The following is a 19,012-nucleotide window of genomic DNA, read 5'->3' as shown; positions in this document are numbered from 1 at the left end:
CCCAGACAGACTGCAGGGTCCCTGGGAGAGTTCACATCAGGCTCTTAGAAGCTATTAATGCACGGACGTATACGGATGAGCCTCTCTCTTGAAACTTTGTATTCATTCAGGCCACTGTAAAATTTGGCCCAGAAGACACCTTAGAGAAAGCTGAGTGAGCAGTTTGCACATCCTGCCGTGGCGAGTTTGTCGGTCTCCCCAGGAGACTGAAGTCTCTTTCCACCCTGGGAAAGTTGCTCTGCTCTGGACACGGGCCTCGGCCCCTCTCCTGACACCCAGCTCACACTAGGCACTCAATGAAGGGATGGATCTAGTCCAAGCCACTGTCTCCCAGATATGACGGTCCCCAGGCCCACAGGAGAGAGATTCCTTTTCCAATTCTACCAGGGCCTCGCTCCTGCTCCAAAGTGTTTGCATAAAACCCGGCTGCTTATTTTTAGAGACAGAGCAGACCGCGCTGGAATCAGACTTTACTACCTCCTGCTGTGCCACCGCGGGCAAGGAGCTTGCCTCATTTGCAAAATGGGGCGAAAAAGGGGACCACCTTAAAGGGTTGGAGTGAAGGATTTAGAAAATTGTGCATGTAGAGTGCTTATCACAAGGCCCGGCCCTGGCGGAAAACTGGACTGTTTCGCCGGCGAGGAAGTGGGGGTTGCTGACGGGAAACCGGCGGAGGAGCAGCGGAAGGGGTGGGGGAGGGCTCCGCGTGGCGCCCCGCGGGGTGGCAGCGCAGCTCCCGCGAGGTCCCGCCGAAGCCGCCCCGCGGAAACCGGGCTTTTCTCCCGCGGCCCGATTTCTGCCTCCGGTGAGCGGCCGCGGCGGAGATCGCGCAGCGACGGCCTTTGGACCCTCCGAAGGCACGCTCCGCCCCGGAAACACGCCCCCTGCCGCCTTGGCGCGCTTTTGAAAGTCTCTTCCCTCGCCCTGGTACGTTTCGGCGGCTCCCGGCTGCTCGCCGAGCGGGTGCTCTCGAGCGCGCCCACAGGGCCCTCCGGGACGCGGTGGGAGCCCCGAGGCCGCACAGCGATGAGGACCCGCGAGGAGGTGGACGCGACGCTCCAGATCGCCAAGCTGAATGCGGCCGAGCTGCTGCCGGCCGTGCACTGCCTGGGCTTCGGCCCCGGGGCCGGCGCCGCCGCGGGTGACTTCTGCCTGCTGGAGCTGGAGCCCGCGCTGTGCCAGCAGCTGGAAGCCGGGCACAGGTGAGCCGCCAGCCGCCGTCCCTTTGCCCCGCGGGGAAGCGCGGGACCGGGAAACCGGGCCGCAAGGTGCATTGATTTGATCAGGGGGCTGGCCGCTGCCGGGATGCCTGGTCCCCAGCGCGCTGCCTTTTTCTGAGGAGTCCGCACGACCACTGGCGGTACACTTAGCTGGACTGGGGTGATGCTACAGGACTGTTCCATCTGATCTGGGAGGCCTGCGTCCGCGGAAACCAATCAGGAAACATAACCTCAGTGACGTTTTGCAGACCTTCACGGTGATGCCGGGAAGTGCACTGAACCCTTCGCCACTCTAGCTTAAAATCCAGGGCTACTGTCTAATATTTATAGAGTTCTCCTTGCCTTCTACTTATACTCATTTCGAGACAATCGGTAGGACTGTAGAGAGTAAGCTGAAAAACGTTTTACCGAGTTGCTAATTGTGAGAGGCCCTCCAAAAACAGACCTGCTTGGGGTCGTTTAGTGGGAATCTGAAGCTGTTTCTGATTTTGGGTCAGCTACACACTTGCTGCAAAACCGTGGATTAAAAAACACAGTCCGGGAAGGAGTCTAGAGAATCATTCTCTCAAATGTGTGCCCTCCCAGCTCCTGGAAATTAGGAGTTAGGGCTCTGGTTTGTTTCTTTTCTACACCACCCTTCTCCCAACACCTGTATTTCATTAGGTAGTTTGTTCTCTTGTAGATTCCTTTAAATTGAACTCAAGATTTCAGTTTTCATATTTACTCATCTGGCAGTATTATAGTTAACTGGCCAGCCTCCAGCTGCTAGCCACAAAGTATCTTTAAGGGAACGGGAGCCTCACTGCTTGGTTTTCATCCCCACTGAGTTCTTGGCGAGCTAAGAAGGAACTTTGGGTGTGTGGACCTTCTTTTTATCCAGTTATTGTTCATCCACCTGGCAGTCCAGAATGACTCGGAAATGTGTGTTGTGAAAACATTTTTGCCAAGGACGGATAGTTGTTTTAAACAAAATATTGAGGCCTGGATAGTGCAATGTAGAAGTAGATGTTGAAAAGTGGGTACTTGGGACTCTTAAGTGTTATTAGCACTGGGAAGCTAAAAATAAAAAAACAACATGCATTCTTTTCACTTAAACTGAGTCTTTGTTTTTTTTGTTTTTGTTTTTTTAATTTTTTTAACGTTTATTTATTTTTGAGACAGAGAGAGACAGAGCATGAACAGGGGAGGGGCAGAGAGAGAGGGAGTCACAGAATCTGAAACAGGCTTCAGGTTCTGAGCGGTCAGCACAGAGCCCGACGCGGGGCTCGAACTCACAGACCGTGAGATCGTGACCTGAGCCGAAGTCGGACCCTTAACCGACCGAGCCACCCAGGCGCCCCAAACTGAGTCTTTGTTTTAAGAAGTGCTTACACATTCTTCTATTTCAGGTTTTATTTTTGTTATTTCTTTAAAAGAAGTGAATAGTGTACAGGAGGGTTAAATGTTTTATAGACAAAACTGCTAGGAACTGCTCCCTTGCTGTCAATCCCATCATCTTTTTTTTTTTTTAAGATTTTAAAAAATGTTTATTTATTTTGAGAGAGAAAAAGGAGAGAGGGAATCTCAAGCAATTTATCCTGACGTGATAGACTGAGCCGAAATCAAGAATCCGATGCTGAGCCACTGAGCCACCCAGGTGCCCCCCCCCCCCCCCCCCCCCCCCCCCCGCCCATCTCCATCTTCAGTGTTTCCTCTTCTTCCTCACCTCTGTCCTTCCTCTCTTCTTTCTTCTTGCTCCTTTCCCCCTGTGAGCCTTTGTCAGAGCTTTACTGAAGTTTGTAAACCTATCTGTTTTATACTTTTTCATTCAGCGTTGCATCTCTTTTCATAAAGTCCCAATATCTTTGCAACAAGAGCTGATGGGTAGGCTAGGATGTGTCCTTTGATTGTTAAGGGATACTCAGAACAAAACAAGAACCACTCCTAGGTGGATACCCAGACCACCAGGTGATGATGATCATCTGGGAGCTTGTTAGAAATGCAGAATCCTGGGTCCTGTCCCAGGCCTGCAGATTGGGATTGTTTTTTTAAGAAGATTTTCTAAGATGCCGGTGCATAGGTTTGAGAAGTACTGCTTTAAGGTGGTTTAGGAAATTGACGTTGTGACTGAAGCTACTGGGTGCTTTGTCTTGTGCTTTTCCAAGCAGTTTGCGTGCAGATGTCATGTGGTAACATTTGGACTCTTGGCCTCTTTGGATCTTTCTTGCAGGTTGAATTATTTTTCCTTGGTGAGGCCACCTGGTGCCCCTCTGTCTCTCAACTGGTTCTGCCATTGCTCTGTGGAGCCCAGCATTATGTGAGGGTGGTGAGAACAGGGGCCAGACACAGCCTCAAGACTTAATTTTAAATTCTACAGGCCTAGAGGCCTTCTTTATAATGAAGATGTCCATTGGTGACTCAACAAACCATGTATTTTCTCTTCCCGTTTTCCTGCAGTCTTGTGATTCGTGGTGATAAAGATGAGCAGGCTGTGCTGTGCAGTAAAGACAAAACATATGACTTGAAAATAGCAGACACTTCCAATATGTTGCTTTTCATTCCTGGTTGTAAAACTCCTGACCAGCTGAAGGCGGAAGAAACACATTGTAACATTATTCATACTGAGGTACTGTTATTTGTGTTCTAATTTATATTTGAATCACAACACGTGTGCTAATATTGCCTTTAATTAAAATCTTTAGGTGTGAAATGCATAATCACAGGGAGCCTGAAAGGCTCTCTAATGAGATTTAAAATTTCTTGGCATCATTTGCTTGTTTGGAGTCTCGTGAGGTTGTCTTTATTTTCCCTATTTGGTGTTTAAGTCCTAGACAAGTTGACCATGTCTGTCTGTGAAATAGAAAGTTTGTTATGAGGTGACGTATTCCAAGCGTTTTTACCTACTTTTAGTAAGCCTTGCTGTATGTATGTTTTGAAAGAAGACTCCCTCAAACCACAACTAGCACCTTAAGTAATATGTATGAGGCAGAGAAATGAAGAAATTGGAGTTTTTGAGGCAAGTGTGCGTGTCTCTCACCTTTGAAGTCCATTTAGTTCATTACTACCTCTAGCCATGTATGACAAAGTCTTAATTATTATGGAGGCTACTTGTGGCAGATGCCAAATAGAAGTCTCCGTCCCGGTTAGCTTATTACACATGTCGTGATCAAAACACAGCCCTTAATTCTCTCAGAATGATTTTAGGCCAACTACTGCCTTAGAAATAGAATTGGAATCGAAATAAGGGAAAATATTGGGAAATCTCTGACCCACGATGTTGCTAGAACAAAAGAAATTCAGGTAAATTTTGTATTTTGTTTTTTTTCGGGGAGGGGGAGGGTCTTTTAATGGTAATTAACTAGAAACATGGGCAGTTTAATCTTTTTTAGACCACGTTACTTTCTCATCGGTTACCTGTTCTGTTGGTGTTTTTGCGGGCTGTAACAATACCGGAGTACCTTTGAGCTCTCCTTATGGGAATTGTGTGCACTGAGACTGGGCAAAGCTTAACAAAGTTCTAGCAACTAAAGTGTTTTGTTTTTTTGTTTTTTTTTTAATTTAATTTAATTTAATTTATTTTTTGAGAGGGAGAGAGAGACAGAGCATGATCGGGGGAGGGACAGAGAGAGAGGGAGACACAGAATCCGAGGCAGGCTCCAGGCTCCGAGCTGTCAGCACAGAGCCCGATTCGGGGCTCGAACTCATGAACTGTGAGATCATGACCTGGGCCGAAGTCAGATACTCAACTGACTGACACACCCAGGCACCCCTCTACCAACTAAAGTTGTATTTATTTATTTATTTATTTATTTTCTATTAAAAAAAATTTTTTTTTAATGTTTATTTATTTTTGAGACAGAGCGAGACAGAGCATGAGCGGGGGAGGGTCAGAGAGAGAGGGAGACACAGAATCCGAAGCAGCCTCCAGGCTCTGAGCTGTCAGCACAGAGCCCGATGCGGGGCTCGAACTCGTCAACCGTGAGATCATGACCTGAGCCGAAGTTGGACGCTCAACCGACCGAGCCTCCCAGGTGCCCCACCAACTAAAGTTTTAATCTGACGTTGCACTTCAGATGTCTGAAAGGGCTAGATAAGGAACGCGCATACGCAAAGCAGGCTGTTGTTGCTACATAGGGACCCCAGTCTCAGCAGGTAATAGAGGGTGGTGGAGCCTGTGGCAAATTGAAGAGCACAGGCCCCACGTAGGTGGGCAGCCGCAGCTTGGCCTTGTGGGAAAGCAAGCCCAGAACTGCCAAATCTTCCGATTTCGTGTTTTCAAGTAAACCTTGACATTTAGATCTTGGGGCAAAATCTAATTTGTCCACACTGGCAACTAATTTAAAATCTGTACTAATCCTCACTTCCCCACAACACAAAGCACACGCCAACAGCTGTGCTTTGGACAGAGCCTGAAGGCTGTGAGTTTGTGGACACGGATGAAATCAGTCTTTTTGGTTTGGTCCTCACCCTCCTCTTTTGGAGTCCTCAGATTTATCAGCATCATCAGCTGGTCTGGGCCATGTCTTTTGTCAGTCAAGCCTTGTACGAGCTTGAAGGTAGAAGCATTCCCTGACCTTCCATTTCCGAGTCAGAAGGCACTCCATATGTAATCCAGTTCAGCATTTTTTCCTTATTTTGTGTGAACCATTTACTGGGCACCTACTAAGTGCCAGACACTGGCAAGTCCCGGAGGTAGAGAGGGGTAACAGATAACGTATCATTTAGCCGCTGTCAGCTGGGTTTCTCAGAGTCATAAGCCTCTCAGTAATTTCAACAGTCAAATAAGGAATTAGCTGCAATTCTAAATAGTAAGAAGTTCTTGCAGTGAAAAGATGTGTCTCATCCTTAACTTTCTGCCACATTTTGACACCATGAACAACATAGAACAAGGATGCTCTCGCCTTTCACATCCCTTCATTATCTGAACACTGTGATCATGTCTCTTCCTTGTTCTCCGTTTTCCTGCCTAAAAAGACTCGTTTTCTGTTGTTTCCATCAGGTTTGCAGAACAGTCACCATCCTGGTCATTCTTTTCTGGGCACACCCTAGTTCCCAGAACACGCTAGAGATATGGAGCTCAGTGATTGGTTCTATGTTGGCAGTTTTTAAATTTTTTTTTTAATGTTCATTTATTTTTGAGAGAGACAGAGAGAGACACAGTGTGAGCAGGGAAGGGACAGAGAGAGAGGGAGACACAGAATCTGAAGCAGGCTCCAGGCTCTGAGCTGTCAGCACAGAGCCCCATGTGGGGCTTGAACTCACGACCTGTGAGATCATGACCTGAGCCGAAGTCAGACACTTAACCAACTGAGCCACCCAGGCACCCTGGTGGTGTCTTCTTAATTGGGGTTTGGAAAGATGTTTCCTGAAGATACCCATCCGTTTGCAAAGATGGCTGGAGGGTACCTTCTCAACAGAAACCGGAATGCTCGGCTCTCTTGTTTTCTTAGAGAGCAGATGAGTTGGTTGAGATTTTGTGTGAAATTTTCGTTTACAATAGCCCCTGAAAGGCTACAATATATTTATACTTTCTAGATCTTTGGTTTTTCTAATAACTATTGGGAATTAAGAAGATGCAGACCTAAATTAAAGAAGCTGAAGAAACTTTTGATGGAAGATGCCTACGAAGGACCTGACAGTCAAAAAGAGAAGGATTCAAATCATTCAAAAGTAAGACTTATTTTCATTCTTTTTTAATTGAAAAATTGAACTGTACTTAGAGGTACTTAATGGTGACATTCTTATTTTTAATGTTTGTATTATGAAAATTTCAAATTCACGCCAAAGCAGAAAGACCTCATATATTTATCACTCAGTTGAACATTTATCAGCGTTTTGTCAGTCTTGTTTCTCCTGTCCCCCTGCTGCTTCCTACCTTTTTTTTTTACTTCTTTTTCTGGAGTATTTAGAAAAAAAAATTTTTTTAATGTTAAATTTGAGAGAGAGAGAGAAGGGAAGGGGAAGAGAGAGAGGGAGACACAGAATCTGAAGCAGGCTCCAGGCTCCGAGCTGTCAGCCCAGAGCCCGACATGGGGCACGAACTCATGAGCCGCAAGATCGTGACCTGAACTGAAATCGGATGTTTAACCAACTGAGCCATCCAGTCACCCCTTTCTGGAGTATTTTAAAGCAAATCCTAGATATCATGGTGGCTACATAGCTAAAAGCTCCGCGTGTTCCTAACTATGAAATACGTTTTTTAGAAGTTAAATTAATTTTTATTTAATTAAAAATTATAATTAGGAGCTCTTCAGAAAAAGAGGCATTATGAAAATGGAAAGTATTCTTATTCTATTATGAGAATTAACTAATTCCTAGAAGTATGGAAAAATATTTATAAGCCAAGTAAAGAAATGTTCAAGTTTTTGATGTAGTTCAATATCATAACTGTACTGGCATTCTGAAGGCTGTATTTACGTTACTTCTCTTTTTCTCCATTGACTTTTTTTTTTGGTAACCACTTTATTGAGATGCAATTTGTATACCAGACAGTTCATTCATTCAGTGGTTTTAGTACATTCACAGAGTTGTCATCACCATGATGAAGTTTAGGACATTTTTATCACCCCAAGGAAACCCTGTATTCCTTAACTGTTGTCTTCTAAACTTCTTTCCCTGCTTCCCTCTCCCACCCAGCCCCTAGCAACCACTAATCTTTCAGTCTCTTGATTTACCTCTTTTGGGCATTTCATATGAATAGAATCATATAATATATGACCTTTTCTGACTGGCTTTCTTTTCTTTCTTTCTTTCTTTTTTTTTCCTGACTTGGCATATTTTCAAGGTTCATTCATGTTGTAGCATATCTTAGTAGTTTATTTCTCTTTATACTCCATTTTATGGATATACCACATTTTGTTTAGTCATTCCTCAGCTGATGGACATTTGGGTAGTTTCCATATTTTATTATGAATGATACTTTTGTGAACATTCATATACAAGTTTCTAGGGGACCTGTGTTTTCCTTTATCTTGGTTATATACATAAGAGTGGAATTAATGGGTCATATTGTAACTCTTTGTAACTTTTTGAGGACTTGTCAGACTGTTTTCCAAAGTGGCTGCACCATTTTGCATTCCCATTGTATGGGGGCTCCAATTTCTCCGCATCCTTGACAACACTTGTTATTATTTGTCTTTTTTGTATCAATACCAGTGGCTTTGAATTGGTATCATTGTGGGTTTTTTTTTTTTAATTTTTTTAAACGTTTTTTTAATTTTGTTTTTGAGATAGACAGAGACAGAGTGTGAGCTGGGGCAGGGCAGAGAGAGAGGGAGAGACAGAATCCGAACCAGGCTCCAGGCTCTGAGCTGTCAGCACAGAACCCGACATGGGGCTCGAACCCACGAACCGTGAGATCATGACCTGAGCTGAAGTCGGCCGCTTAACAGACTGAGCCACCCAGGCACCCCTGTATCATTGTGGTTTTGATGTACCTTTCCCTAATGACTGGTGATGTTGACCATCTTTTTATGTACTTCTTGACTATTTGTATTTCATTGAAAAATGTCTATTCAGGAACTCCTTTGCCCAATTTTTAATTGGATTATTTGCCTTTTTATTACTGAGTTGTAGGAGACTTCTTTATATAATCTAATTACAAAGTTCCTTATCAGAAATATAATTTGCTTAGGGACACCTGGGTGGCTTAGTCAGTTAAACCTTCGACTCTTGATTTTGGCTCAGGAGCCCAGGAGCCCCGGAGCCCCACATCAGGTTCCGGGCTGACAGCACAGAGCCTTCTTGGGATTCTCTCTCTCCCTCTCTCTCTTTGCCCCTCCCTGGTTCATGCATACACACGCAAGCACCCTCTCTCTCTCTCAAAATAAATAAACATTAAAAAAAATATATGTTTATCTTTTCTCCCATTTTGTGGGTTATTTTCTTACTTTTGATTTTTTAAAAAAAATTGTGATAGATATACGTAGGATAAAATTTACAGTTTTAAACGTTTTTATGTGTATAGTTTTGTGGCGTTAAGTACATTCACATTGTTCTGTAACCATGACCACCATGCATGCATCATCCATAGAAACCTTTCACGTTCCCAGTATGGGACGTTCCCAATATGCCCATCAAACGCTAACTCCCCAGTATTCCCTGCCTCCCAGCCTCTGGCAACTACTACCCTACTTTTCATCTCTATGAATTTGACTATTCTAAATATCCCATACAGGTGGAATCCTGTAATATTTGTCCTTTTGTGTTGATGATATTTTGAAGTACAGTTTTGCATTTTGATGAAGTCCAATTTATGTTTTTTTATTTTGTCGCTTGTGTTTTTGGTATTGTATGTAAGCAACGTATTACTAAATCCAACATCATGAAGATTTTCTTCTAAGATTTCATGTAGTAATCACTATACATTAAAAAGAGAAATTAAGGCTAAATTTTGCCTTAATCTGTTCTGTGTATTTATTCCCCCAAATTTCGTAAGTCTTAAAAAAATATTCTTCAAAGCCTTTAAAATGTTTTTTTGTTTTTTTATTTTCTTGTTTCAGTACACAACTGAAGATTTGCTTAATCAAATTCAGGCAAGTGAGGAAGAAATAATGGCCCAATTACAAGTTCTAAATGCCTGTGAGATTGAAGGTAACATTACTTACTGTGATTATTCATAAGAATGGAATTGGGCATCATGTGTGAGAGAGATTTATGGCCATCTTGATCCTATTGCACACTATTTACTTTTATTTTGGGCTTAAAGATGATGATATTTATATTTTTGGGGGTGGGGTCGAGACTGTGTGACCTTTACCTGAGGAGGTCAACCGTGACCAGTGACTCCAACCATTCCTTACAGGGCTTTTCCTTGAAGCACATTTGGTCCTAAGCATTGGAAATAAAGTTTTTAATGATGAATGCCTGCTGTTAACTACCATGGTATATGGGTACCAGGAGTGTTGAGGTTAGAAACCAATGGATTTTAATGCAGCCTTGTGTATTAGTCATTTCTTGCCTGGGGATGGGTAAGATTTTGGTATGTGTCAAGGGGTGCATAGATTATTCCTAGCATTGTTTCTGAGATTGACATCACACATTCCCTTTTCTAATGTTGCCTTGATTCTTTGGAATAGCAATAGTAACATTCTTTCTTGGAAATTGTGGATTTGTGCTTGATTTGTTTCTCCAGGGATCGTGGTAGAGCCTTCGATTATAAGATAGGATTTCATGATCTTTTACCAGAATAGGGAGAGGTATCTTGATGCCCTGATTTTATCTTGCCACTGGTTCACATTGTACCTCTGCGTCTATTGACTCTTGAGTGACCTAGGCTTCTTTATGAGCACGAGAACACTTCTGCAAGACGGCTGGGATGAGAATTAGAACCATGGCAGTGCCCCACAGCGGAGTTCAGTGTGTGGGATATCAAACCTACAGTCTTCACCTCCTTTGTATGACGTTCTAATGAAATCACTATTCCAGCTACAGGTTTCCACATTTCCATTTAGATTGACAAGATTATTCTGAGATAATTGAGTGTTAAAGTACATGAAAAAAATCAGTGTTAGTCCTATGTAAGGTACTTTTTAAAAACTGCTTGCTTTCTCTCAAGACACAATTCATAATAATTAGGAGAAAAGCATAAAAGGAAGCATTGCTTATAAAGAAAGCTAAGACTTTGGTGTCTCTTCTTTTGTACCGGGCAAGAGCATGCTGCTTCTTTATCGATCATTTAGCCAATTAATTTGCTTAAGATGTTCTTTGGTAAAGATTACATTTGGAATTTGTAGGTTATTGGAGGATTCTTGACTTTGATTATGAGATGAAACTTCTGAATCACATAACTCAGCTTGTGGATTCTGAATCTTGGTCTTTTGGTAAAGTTCCTTTGAATATGTGCCTTCAGGAACTTGGGCCATTGGAGCCAGAGTAAGTATTTTAATCGCTGTCCCTCCACATTTCCTTTAAGGAAAGAAAATTATTTTTCAGGGTGGCACTAAACCCGGGGCATAGGCTATTTATAACTGGATATCATATAGACATTTAAAAAATATATAACCAGGAAGAGCTTAGGAATTTTGGTCGCTAGGCTGAGTAAATGTGCATCATCTCTGTTTTTTTTTCCTGCCATAAAAAATGTAAAGAAATAATTCTGTTTAAGCTATTTTATGATAATAAGTCTACGCTCACATAATTCACGTAAGAATGTTTAGTGTGGACCTGGCACATAATGGCTTCCCGTTATTTTTTAGTTAGTTCCTAGCATAAAATTTTATGTGGCAATCAAAATCACTTAGAATTTCAGATCTCAAATTTATATATTAAGATTTTAGTTAGGAAAGGTGTTTAAGATATAATGCATAAAAATGTGATAACTTTTCAAATGAGTATTTTTAAATTTTTCAGGGAAATGATTGAACACTGTCTTAAATGTTATGGAAAGAAATATATAGAGGAAGGTAAGATTTGGAAAGTATCTTAACTTGTGTGTGTTTAAAGTTGGTGTAGGTTCACCTGGGTGGCTCAGTTGGTTAAGCATCCAACTTCGGCTCAGGTCATGATCTTGTGGCTCGTGGGTTCGAGCCCTGCGTCGGGCTCTGTGCTGACAGCTTGGAGCCTGGAGCCTGCTTCGGATTCTGTGTCTCCTTCTCTCTCTGCCCCTCCCCACTCACGCTCTGTCTCTGTCTCTCTCAAAAATAAATAAACATTAAAAAAAAATGTTTAAAGTTGGTATGCCTTTCTGAAGCGTGTGCCTGTTAAAAAGAACAGCTCCATGGGCTTGTGAGTTGTGTATAATTTTTTCTGAGAAATTGCATTGAGGAAAAGGAAATGTTAGTAGTGCTTTGAATTGTCAGCATGAAACCATCTGATCCCTTATCCTTAGGTGAAGCTTATTTTGAATTGAGCGCTGATAAAATATGCAGAGCAACAGCACAGATGCTACTTCAGAATGCAGTGAAATTTAATCTGGCTGAGTTTCAAGAAGTGTGGCAACAGAGTGTTCCTGAAGGAATGATAACCATGCTTGATCAACTTAAGGTAAGGTAGCAGTCGTGCTTGCTTCCATAACTCACCAGCTTATCGTTAACTGTTGGGTGAAATGAAATTTGTATTGCAGCTGAGTTTGGAGCCACTTCATCTTCCCAGTCACCATTTCCGCTAGGAGCACGCCGTGCATTCAGTCCGTCACTGGCTTTAGAACATTTCTGTCACCTCAGCGAGATCCCTCAAGCCCGTGTATGGTTAAGCCTGCTTCCCACCCGGTGTATCTCATCTTGTTGCATCATCTTCATAATCTTCCCCGTAGCTTCATCTCTTCCCGCTTCTCTCCTGCTCGCTGCATAGCAGCCTTCTTGCAGGTTTTCAAGATCACCAGGCTGTCCTACCTTAGAACCTTTACATAAGGCTTTTTGTTCTAGAATGGCCTTCTTTGTCATTTCGCCTGCCACCTCCTATTTATCTTTGAGTCACTTCATCAAGGAGGCTTCCCTTTATTCTAAAAAAAATGCCTCCTATTTTACTCGGCCATAGCACCCTGTGTTTTTCCTTCATGGTACTTACTGCTTAGCCCTGGGAAAATGTTTAATTGTGCGGGTTTCCTACTCTCTACTTAGATAGAATTTTGTTCACTGTTGCTTATCAGTACATAGCATACTGCCTGGTATGTAGCATATGCTCAGTAAATTTTTTTTAAATTTTTTTTTTTTTAACGTTTATTTATTTTTGAGACAGAGACAGAGCATGAATGGGGGAGGGTCAGAGAGAGAGGGAGACACAGAATCCGAAACAGGCTCTGGGCTCTGAGCTGTCAGCACAGAGCCCGACATGGGGCTCGAACTCACAGACCGCAAGATCATGACCTGAGCCGAAGTCGGACGTTTAACCGACTGAGCCACCCAGGCGCCCCAGTAAATATTTGTTAAATCGTGAAAGGATTTGCTCAGTATTTACAGAGTTCCTTTTATGTCTAGGCACCATGCTAGATGCTGAGGGGAAAACATCACACAACGTGCCATCAAGTTTCTAAGCCTGGGGTCTGGGAATGGGGGGGGGTGCACATCTCATGTATAAATCTCCTCTAATAATGTAGAGTGATCTGTGTCATGGGAAGGACGTGCACACGATGTTACGGGAGCAAAGAAAAGGGACTTATTCACCTGCCTGGTCAATCAGAGATGATTTTCTGAAGGAATGGCTGTTTTAGCCGCTGGGTTTGAAAGAATGAACTGTTAACTCTCAAGATGAAAGGGCAGAGATGAGGATCCAGGATAGCATGTTCCAAGGCATGGAGGGACACAAATTGGGGCACTGTTAGTATGAAGAAGAGTTAGAGTAGAAGTTGCTGGTGAGTCAGTGAGGGACACTATGGTCTGTGCTAAGGAATTTCAGCCCTATTTAGAAAGCTCTTCTGGGACCCTTTAGTGACATCAAAAGAGCTACCTGATGAATTTTGCCTTTTGGGAAGAACACTGACCTTGAAGATGGTAGGATGGAAGGTTGGCTAGATTGTGAAAAAGGAGAACTATCCAGGCTCTCTATACTTAAGTACTCCTGAGAAAGTACTGACTAAAGAACTAAGTGATGGAGCATCGACAGAGAAATGTTGAGGCCTTAAAATCTATAGGATTAAGTGACCACTTAGGTATTGGGTTTGAATAATGGAATCTAGGATAATGCCCAGGTCTCCTCATGTCCTAGGATAATGGGACTAGAGCAGGTTTGGGTGACAAACACAATGAGTTCATAGATAGGTTTGGATAGAGTTCTTGTGCCTGGAAGGGAGATTTGGGTTGAAGATATATATATATACACACACATACCATCTAGCAAGTAAGTGGTGCTTATAGTTATGGGTTTAGTTGAGGTTGGTTGAGCCACCCAGGACAGTGACAGTGAGACAAGTCGAGGGGTCGGGGTAGAGGCCCAAGGAACTGCAACATTGAGGTAGGAGGAAAATGAGATGGTGATGTCAGAGATAGAGATTCAAAGAGGTAGGGATCAACATGAATAAAGAAAACAGGGCTAGCAAGATGAATCCAAGAAAGGGCCCACTGGATTTGTCAAGGACACATTGGTAACCTCAAACTAGAGCTATCCTGATAAATTGTGCAGTAGGAGCCAGTAAATTGCAGAAGGGGAAAGGAGAATTCACTGTTTGATGGAGGTGGTTTTGTGAAAAAGGCTATTGAAGGTCTCTCTGTAGTTTGTGTGTGTTTCACATAACTGACATTTTAAATGGCTTGGGCTCCGGTGAACCTAAAGGTAAAAATGAGTTATATTTAAACATTAGACCATCATTTTTACTGCCCTTTTTCGTTTCATTTTTTCATAGGGTTTAGCCTTGGTGGATAGACAGTCAAGACCAGAAATCATATTTTTGCTAAAAGTAGATGATCTACCTGAGGATAATCAAGAGCGTTTTAATAGTCTGTTCTCTATAAGGGAAAAGTGGACAGAAGAAGATATTGCTCCATATATTCAGTAAGTCGTTTGCTAAAATGGATTGTCTTCTCTGTCGTTCTCGACAACTTCCAATCCTGGGGTTGGAGAACGTGTTGTCTTTCATCCTCATCCTGCCTTTAAAACGACTTCTCTGCCCTCCTCCCTGCAAAACTGCAGCTCTTAGAGGAATAGTAAAGGCTACGTACCCCACTATGACTCTCTGACTGGCACCTCCTATCTTTCCTGCTGCTTTGCTTTAACATCTTGGTAGATGCCAGATTGCAGGGAGAATGATTAGCTCTTTAGTCACTGTTTACAGAACCTCAAGTGCACTAACGTTACCACCTCTTTACTTCTTACCTCTCATGTCCTCTCCTCTCTTTCCCCAGGTTGGCTTTCCTGGTCTGGATCTCTAGCTTCTACTGTGTGTGCTTTTCTCCTATTGCCCTCTCTCCCCCTCTTGTCATACCTCTCTGGCAAAAATCTGCAAAGATTAAACCCAACTTTCTGCTTCCTCTATGCCTCTACCTGGGCAAGTGGAATTTCCTGGAGAAAAAGACACAATGGAAGTTGCCAGTCTTACTTAAGAGCTTACGTGGTACTTGGCAGAGTTCTTGGCAAGGCACCGTTTCCTTATGAGACTTTTCTACCCTTGGAGCTCACTTTTCATACTTTTGCTTTTTGCATCATCAATACCTCCTTTTTCCTCTTCACCCTCAGCTTGTGACCTCATTTCTTGAGAAAATAGAAACAGATGAGAAAAGACAAGGACAACCTCTTTCCTACTGCCAAACCTGCCAGCCTCTGTGTGTGTTATGTCTGCATACACTTCCTTTGCAGTCCCTCCTCTACAATGCATGAACCGTCCCAGCTCCTAAGGCCAATCCTCCTTCTGCACTAGATCCATCCCTCTGGCCTCATTAAAGATGTATATCCTCTACTTATCCTTTTCCCCCTTGTGTTATTCATGTCTCCCTACCTGCTGGATTATTCCCACCAATATATGGTATGCTGTAGTATTGCTCATCTTAAAAAACAACAACAACCTACCGGACCCCATGCCCTCTGTTCTCCTTCACAAGAAACTCCTTTTAAAAGTACTCATTTATATTACTTCGTCTCTGGGGCGCCTGGGTGGCTCAGTTGGTTAAGCATCTGACTTCGGCTGAGGTCACGATCTCGCAGTTCACGAGTTCAAGCCCCGCCTCGGGCTCTTTTGCTGACAGCTCAGAGCCTGGAGCCTGCTTTGGATTCTGCGTCTCCCTCTCTCTCTGGCCCTCCCCGACTTGTGCTCTGTCTCTCTGTCTCTGTCTGTCTCATAAATAAAAACACTAAAAAACCCTTTATATTACTTTGGCTCCCATTCTTTCCTTAAGCTGATGGCATCCATTTGTCTACATTCAGTGGTCAGTTGTCTTGTTTCTTGGCCTCTTAGCACTGTTTGACACTGTGCAACTGCTTTCTACTTGAAACACACTGGTTTTTTCCCTTCTCTCCCAAGGTAGCTCTTTTTCTGTCTCTTTTGCTGATGTCTCCCTGTTCTTCCCAATCTTTAAATGGAGTGTTCTAGGACTCCATTCTTGGCCATCTTTTCTTCTATGTTTTTTCCTTGGTGCCCTCTTCTAGGCTTGAATTTAAATTTAAAGACTTCCTAATTTTATCTTCACACTTGATCTTTTCCCTGCGCTCTAGTTTCTCTTATCTAGCTGCCTAATGAACATTTCCACTTGGATATCTAAGAGGAATTTTAACTTGCCATGCTCACAACAGAGCTGTCCTGACCCCATCTTCCACATCTCAGTTAACAGCACTACCATTAATCCAGTTACTCAAGTGAGAAGCCCAGCTGTCATTTTCTTCCCTCACCCCCTGGTTCAAACTATGAGCAAATCCTAATGGAGCATCTAGTACCTGCCTCTGAATTGGTCTCCCTACTTGCACTTTTCCTCTTCCCCTCTCCTCCTTTTCAGACTTTTTATTTTAGAAAACTTTAAACATTCAAAAGTGACAATATAACATAATGAACCCTCCCTCTACTCATCACTCAGCTTCCATAATCCACTCATTGCCTCCATTATTTACAACTCAGATCACATTCTGTTTTTCCATTCATTAAAACCCTCCTAGGGACTTCCCTTTATACTTAGAATGAAATCACAGTTGCTTTCCATGTTCTTTAAGGCCCTGTATGATCTTGCCCTTGCTTCCTTCTCCAGCTCCTGTTCTTTTGTTCTTCCTTCCCTTCATGTGTTCCAGTCATAGCCTTCTCCTCTTTGGGGTACAGGAAAGGAAGCTCAAGTTGAGGGAGGGTAGGTAACCCAGGCAAGCACACATAGGTAGCCTATAATGCAGGGTCTCTGTGTCTAGATCTCCCTGTATTACATGGCTTATATTTCTAATGTGGAGGCCATGTGATAGAATTGGGGGGGGAAAAAAAGGACTCAGAAGCCATGCAGACCTGGCAGCAAAATTTGGCTCCATCCTTGGCTGCCTGAGCTAGTTTCCTCATATCTAAATTTTTTTTTTTTTACATTTATTTATTTTTGAGAGAGAGAGCACGCGCGCGCACACAAGTGGGGGAGGGGCAGAGAGAGAAGGAGACACTATCCGAAGCAGGCTCCAAGCTGTCAACACAGAGCCTGAGGCAGGGTTCAAACTCACAAACCGCAAGATCATGACCTGAGCCGAAGTCAGACGCTTAACTGACTGAACCACCCAGGGGCCCTAGTTTCCTCATATCTAATGTGGGGTTAAATAATAAATTACTTTTACTCTTTCTGTGAAGGTTAAATGAGATAATACATGTAATGTACCTAGTTCAATTAAGGCTTAGTAACCACTCCCTACCCTGTCTCTCCCACAAACACACATTCTTTCTTTCTTTCTTTCTTTCTTTCTTTTTTTTAAATTTTTTTAACATTTTATTTTCTTTTTTTGAGAGGGAGAGAGAGAGACAGAGCATGAGCAGGGTGGGGCAGAGAGATAGGGAGACAGAATCCAAAGCAGGCTCCAGGATCTGAGCTGTCAGCACAGAACCCGATGTGGGGCTTGAACCCATGAACGTGAGATCATGACCTGAGTCGAAGTTAGACTCTCAACCAACTGAGCCACCCACGTACTCCTCACATACACACATTCTTATGCTTGTTGGAAAGATGGATTTAGATGAGAGAGAAATAACTAGCACTGTGAATATTATGTTATGTTCCCTAATATTTTCATGCTATTAATTTATTTTTTCATTGTTCCCACAGAGATTTGTGTGGAGAGAAGCAAACCATAGGTACATTACTCACGAAATATTCTCGCTCTTCAATACAAAATGGTGTTAAAGTTTATAACTCAAGAAGACCCATTTCTTAAAAGAACAACAGTCTTTCTTTGGGACTAAAGTTGCTTCATAAAGTTGATGGATATAAGAAAAAGATTCTTTCATGTATTTGTATTCCAGACTTTAAAGAACATACTGCCTTGAGGCATTTTTCTCCTCATTCCTAAGCATGTTGCAACTACTGCTCTTTTTGCCCTTAAATGTAATAGGAAATTTCTGTATCTTTCAAGTTATGTTTGCATTATGCATATAGTGTAAAGGACAAAAGAGAGTGGGGTTTACTATATTTAGAATACCTAAGGAGTCTACACATTTTTCCTTATAGAAAAAGAGTTTTGTCTTTTTTTATATTTGAAATTGCATTTAATTAGGATCTGATATTCTAATCATTAACAAATTTAAAGGCTTTTTCAAAGAACTAAATAGTAATAGTTTCCTGGAAGAGAAATTTATTCAGTTAAATGTCATTTCTCAAGGGATTTCTCCTCTACTTTCAACATTCCACCAGAACAGGGAGTCGCTGGATGTTCTGTTATCTAAATTAGTTGTTTTCATTGATGACATTGGCTTGGTAATAGCTCCTGTGTTGCCTGGCTGGTATAGACATATACTTTGGGATGAAATGGATTTGATATTCAATCTTTTGTGAAGAATGCTAATAGAGCAGTTTATAATCCTATAATGGGTAAAACTGACACAGCTAATACTAGAAAACGCCAAGTAATTTCTAGTTGGTTTTGGAATGCTTGATAAAGTTTGTTTATAGCTTTATTTTCCTAATTTGTATTCATTTAGACCAAAGTTCAAATTAACTTTTCCTTAGCTAATAAACTTGTCACCAGGACAGTTTGAGGGGTTAGGCCAAAGTTAAATCTGATCCAAGGTTAAAAAAAATGTTAATCTACAATTACCTGAGATTTAACTGTTACTGAAATTTACAATTGTTCTATTCTCTTGTACATGAACTGCAAGTTACTGATGGCTTCAAAATATTTGTCTTTCCAATAAATGTTTTATTATCAGTGTGCATTATTATTTTTTAAAGTACTGAGGCAACAGTACCTAGTAAGGACTGTGGAGTTTGAGTTAGACTACC

The 19,012-nt window shown here is 42.4% G+C and overlaps 1 protein-coding gene across 2 annotated transcripts; it reads left to right on the top strand.

Annotated features, from left to right (window-relative positions):
* Nucleotides 1-677: 677 nt before the first annotated feature.
* DSCC1 (DNA replication and sister chromatid cohesion 1) lies at nucleotides 678-18,938 on the top strand. 2 transcript variants are annotated; one of them, XM_019459950.2, is made up of 9 exons: nucleotides 679-1,202; nucleotides 3,657-3,825; nucleotides 6,735-6,869; nucleotides 9,701-9,791; nucleotides 10,934-11,072; nucleotides 11,550-11,602; nucleotides 12,028-12,182; nucleotides 14,476-14,624; nucleotides 17,840-18,938. In XM_019459950.2, exons 1-9 carry the CDS (start codon nucleotides 1,027-1,029, stop codon nucleotides 17,946-17,948), a joined length of 1,176 nt encoding a protein of 391 aa, XP_019315495.1. In that variant the 5' UTR covers nucleotides 679-1,026; the 3' UTR covers nucleotides 17,949-18,938. The 2 variants fall into 2 exon arrangements, with proteins under 2 accessions (XP_053752532.1, XP_019315495.1); XM_053896557.1 differs by lacking the exons at nucleotides 10,934-11,072; nucleotides 11,550-11,602 and having other exon boundaries at nucleotides 678-1,202.
* The last annotated feature ends 74 nt before the right edge of the window (nucleotides 18,939-19,012 follow it).

This window comes from Panthera pardus, unplaced genomic scaffold, assembly GCF_024362965.1.
Source record: "Panthera pardus isolate Hobbes unplaced genomic scaffold, ASM2436296v1 HiC_scaffold_7, whole genome shotgun sequence".
In the NCBI taxonomy this organism is placed as follows: domain Eukaryota; kingdom Metazoa; phylum Chordata; class Mammalia; order Carnivora; family Felidae; genus Panthera; species Panthera pardus.
This window is presented reverse-complemented; position numbering and strand designations above follow the sequence as displayed.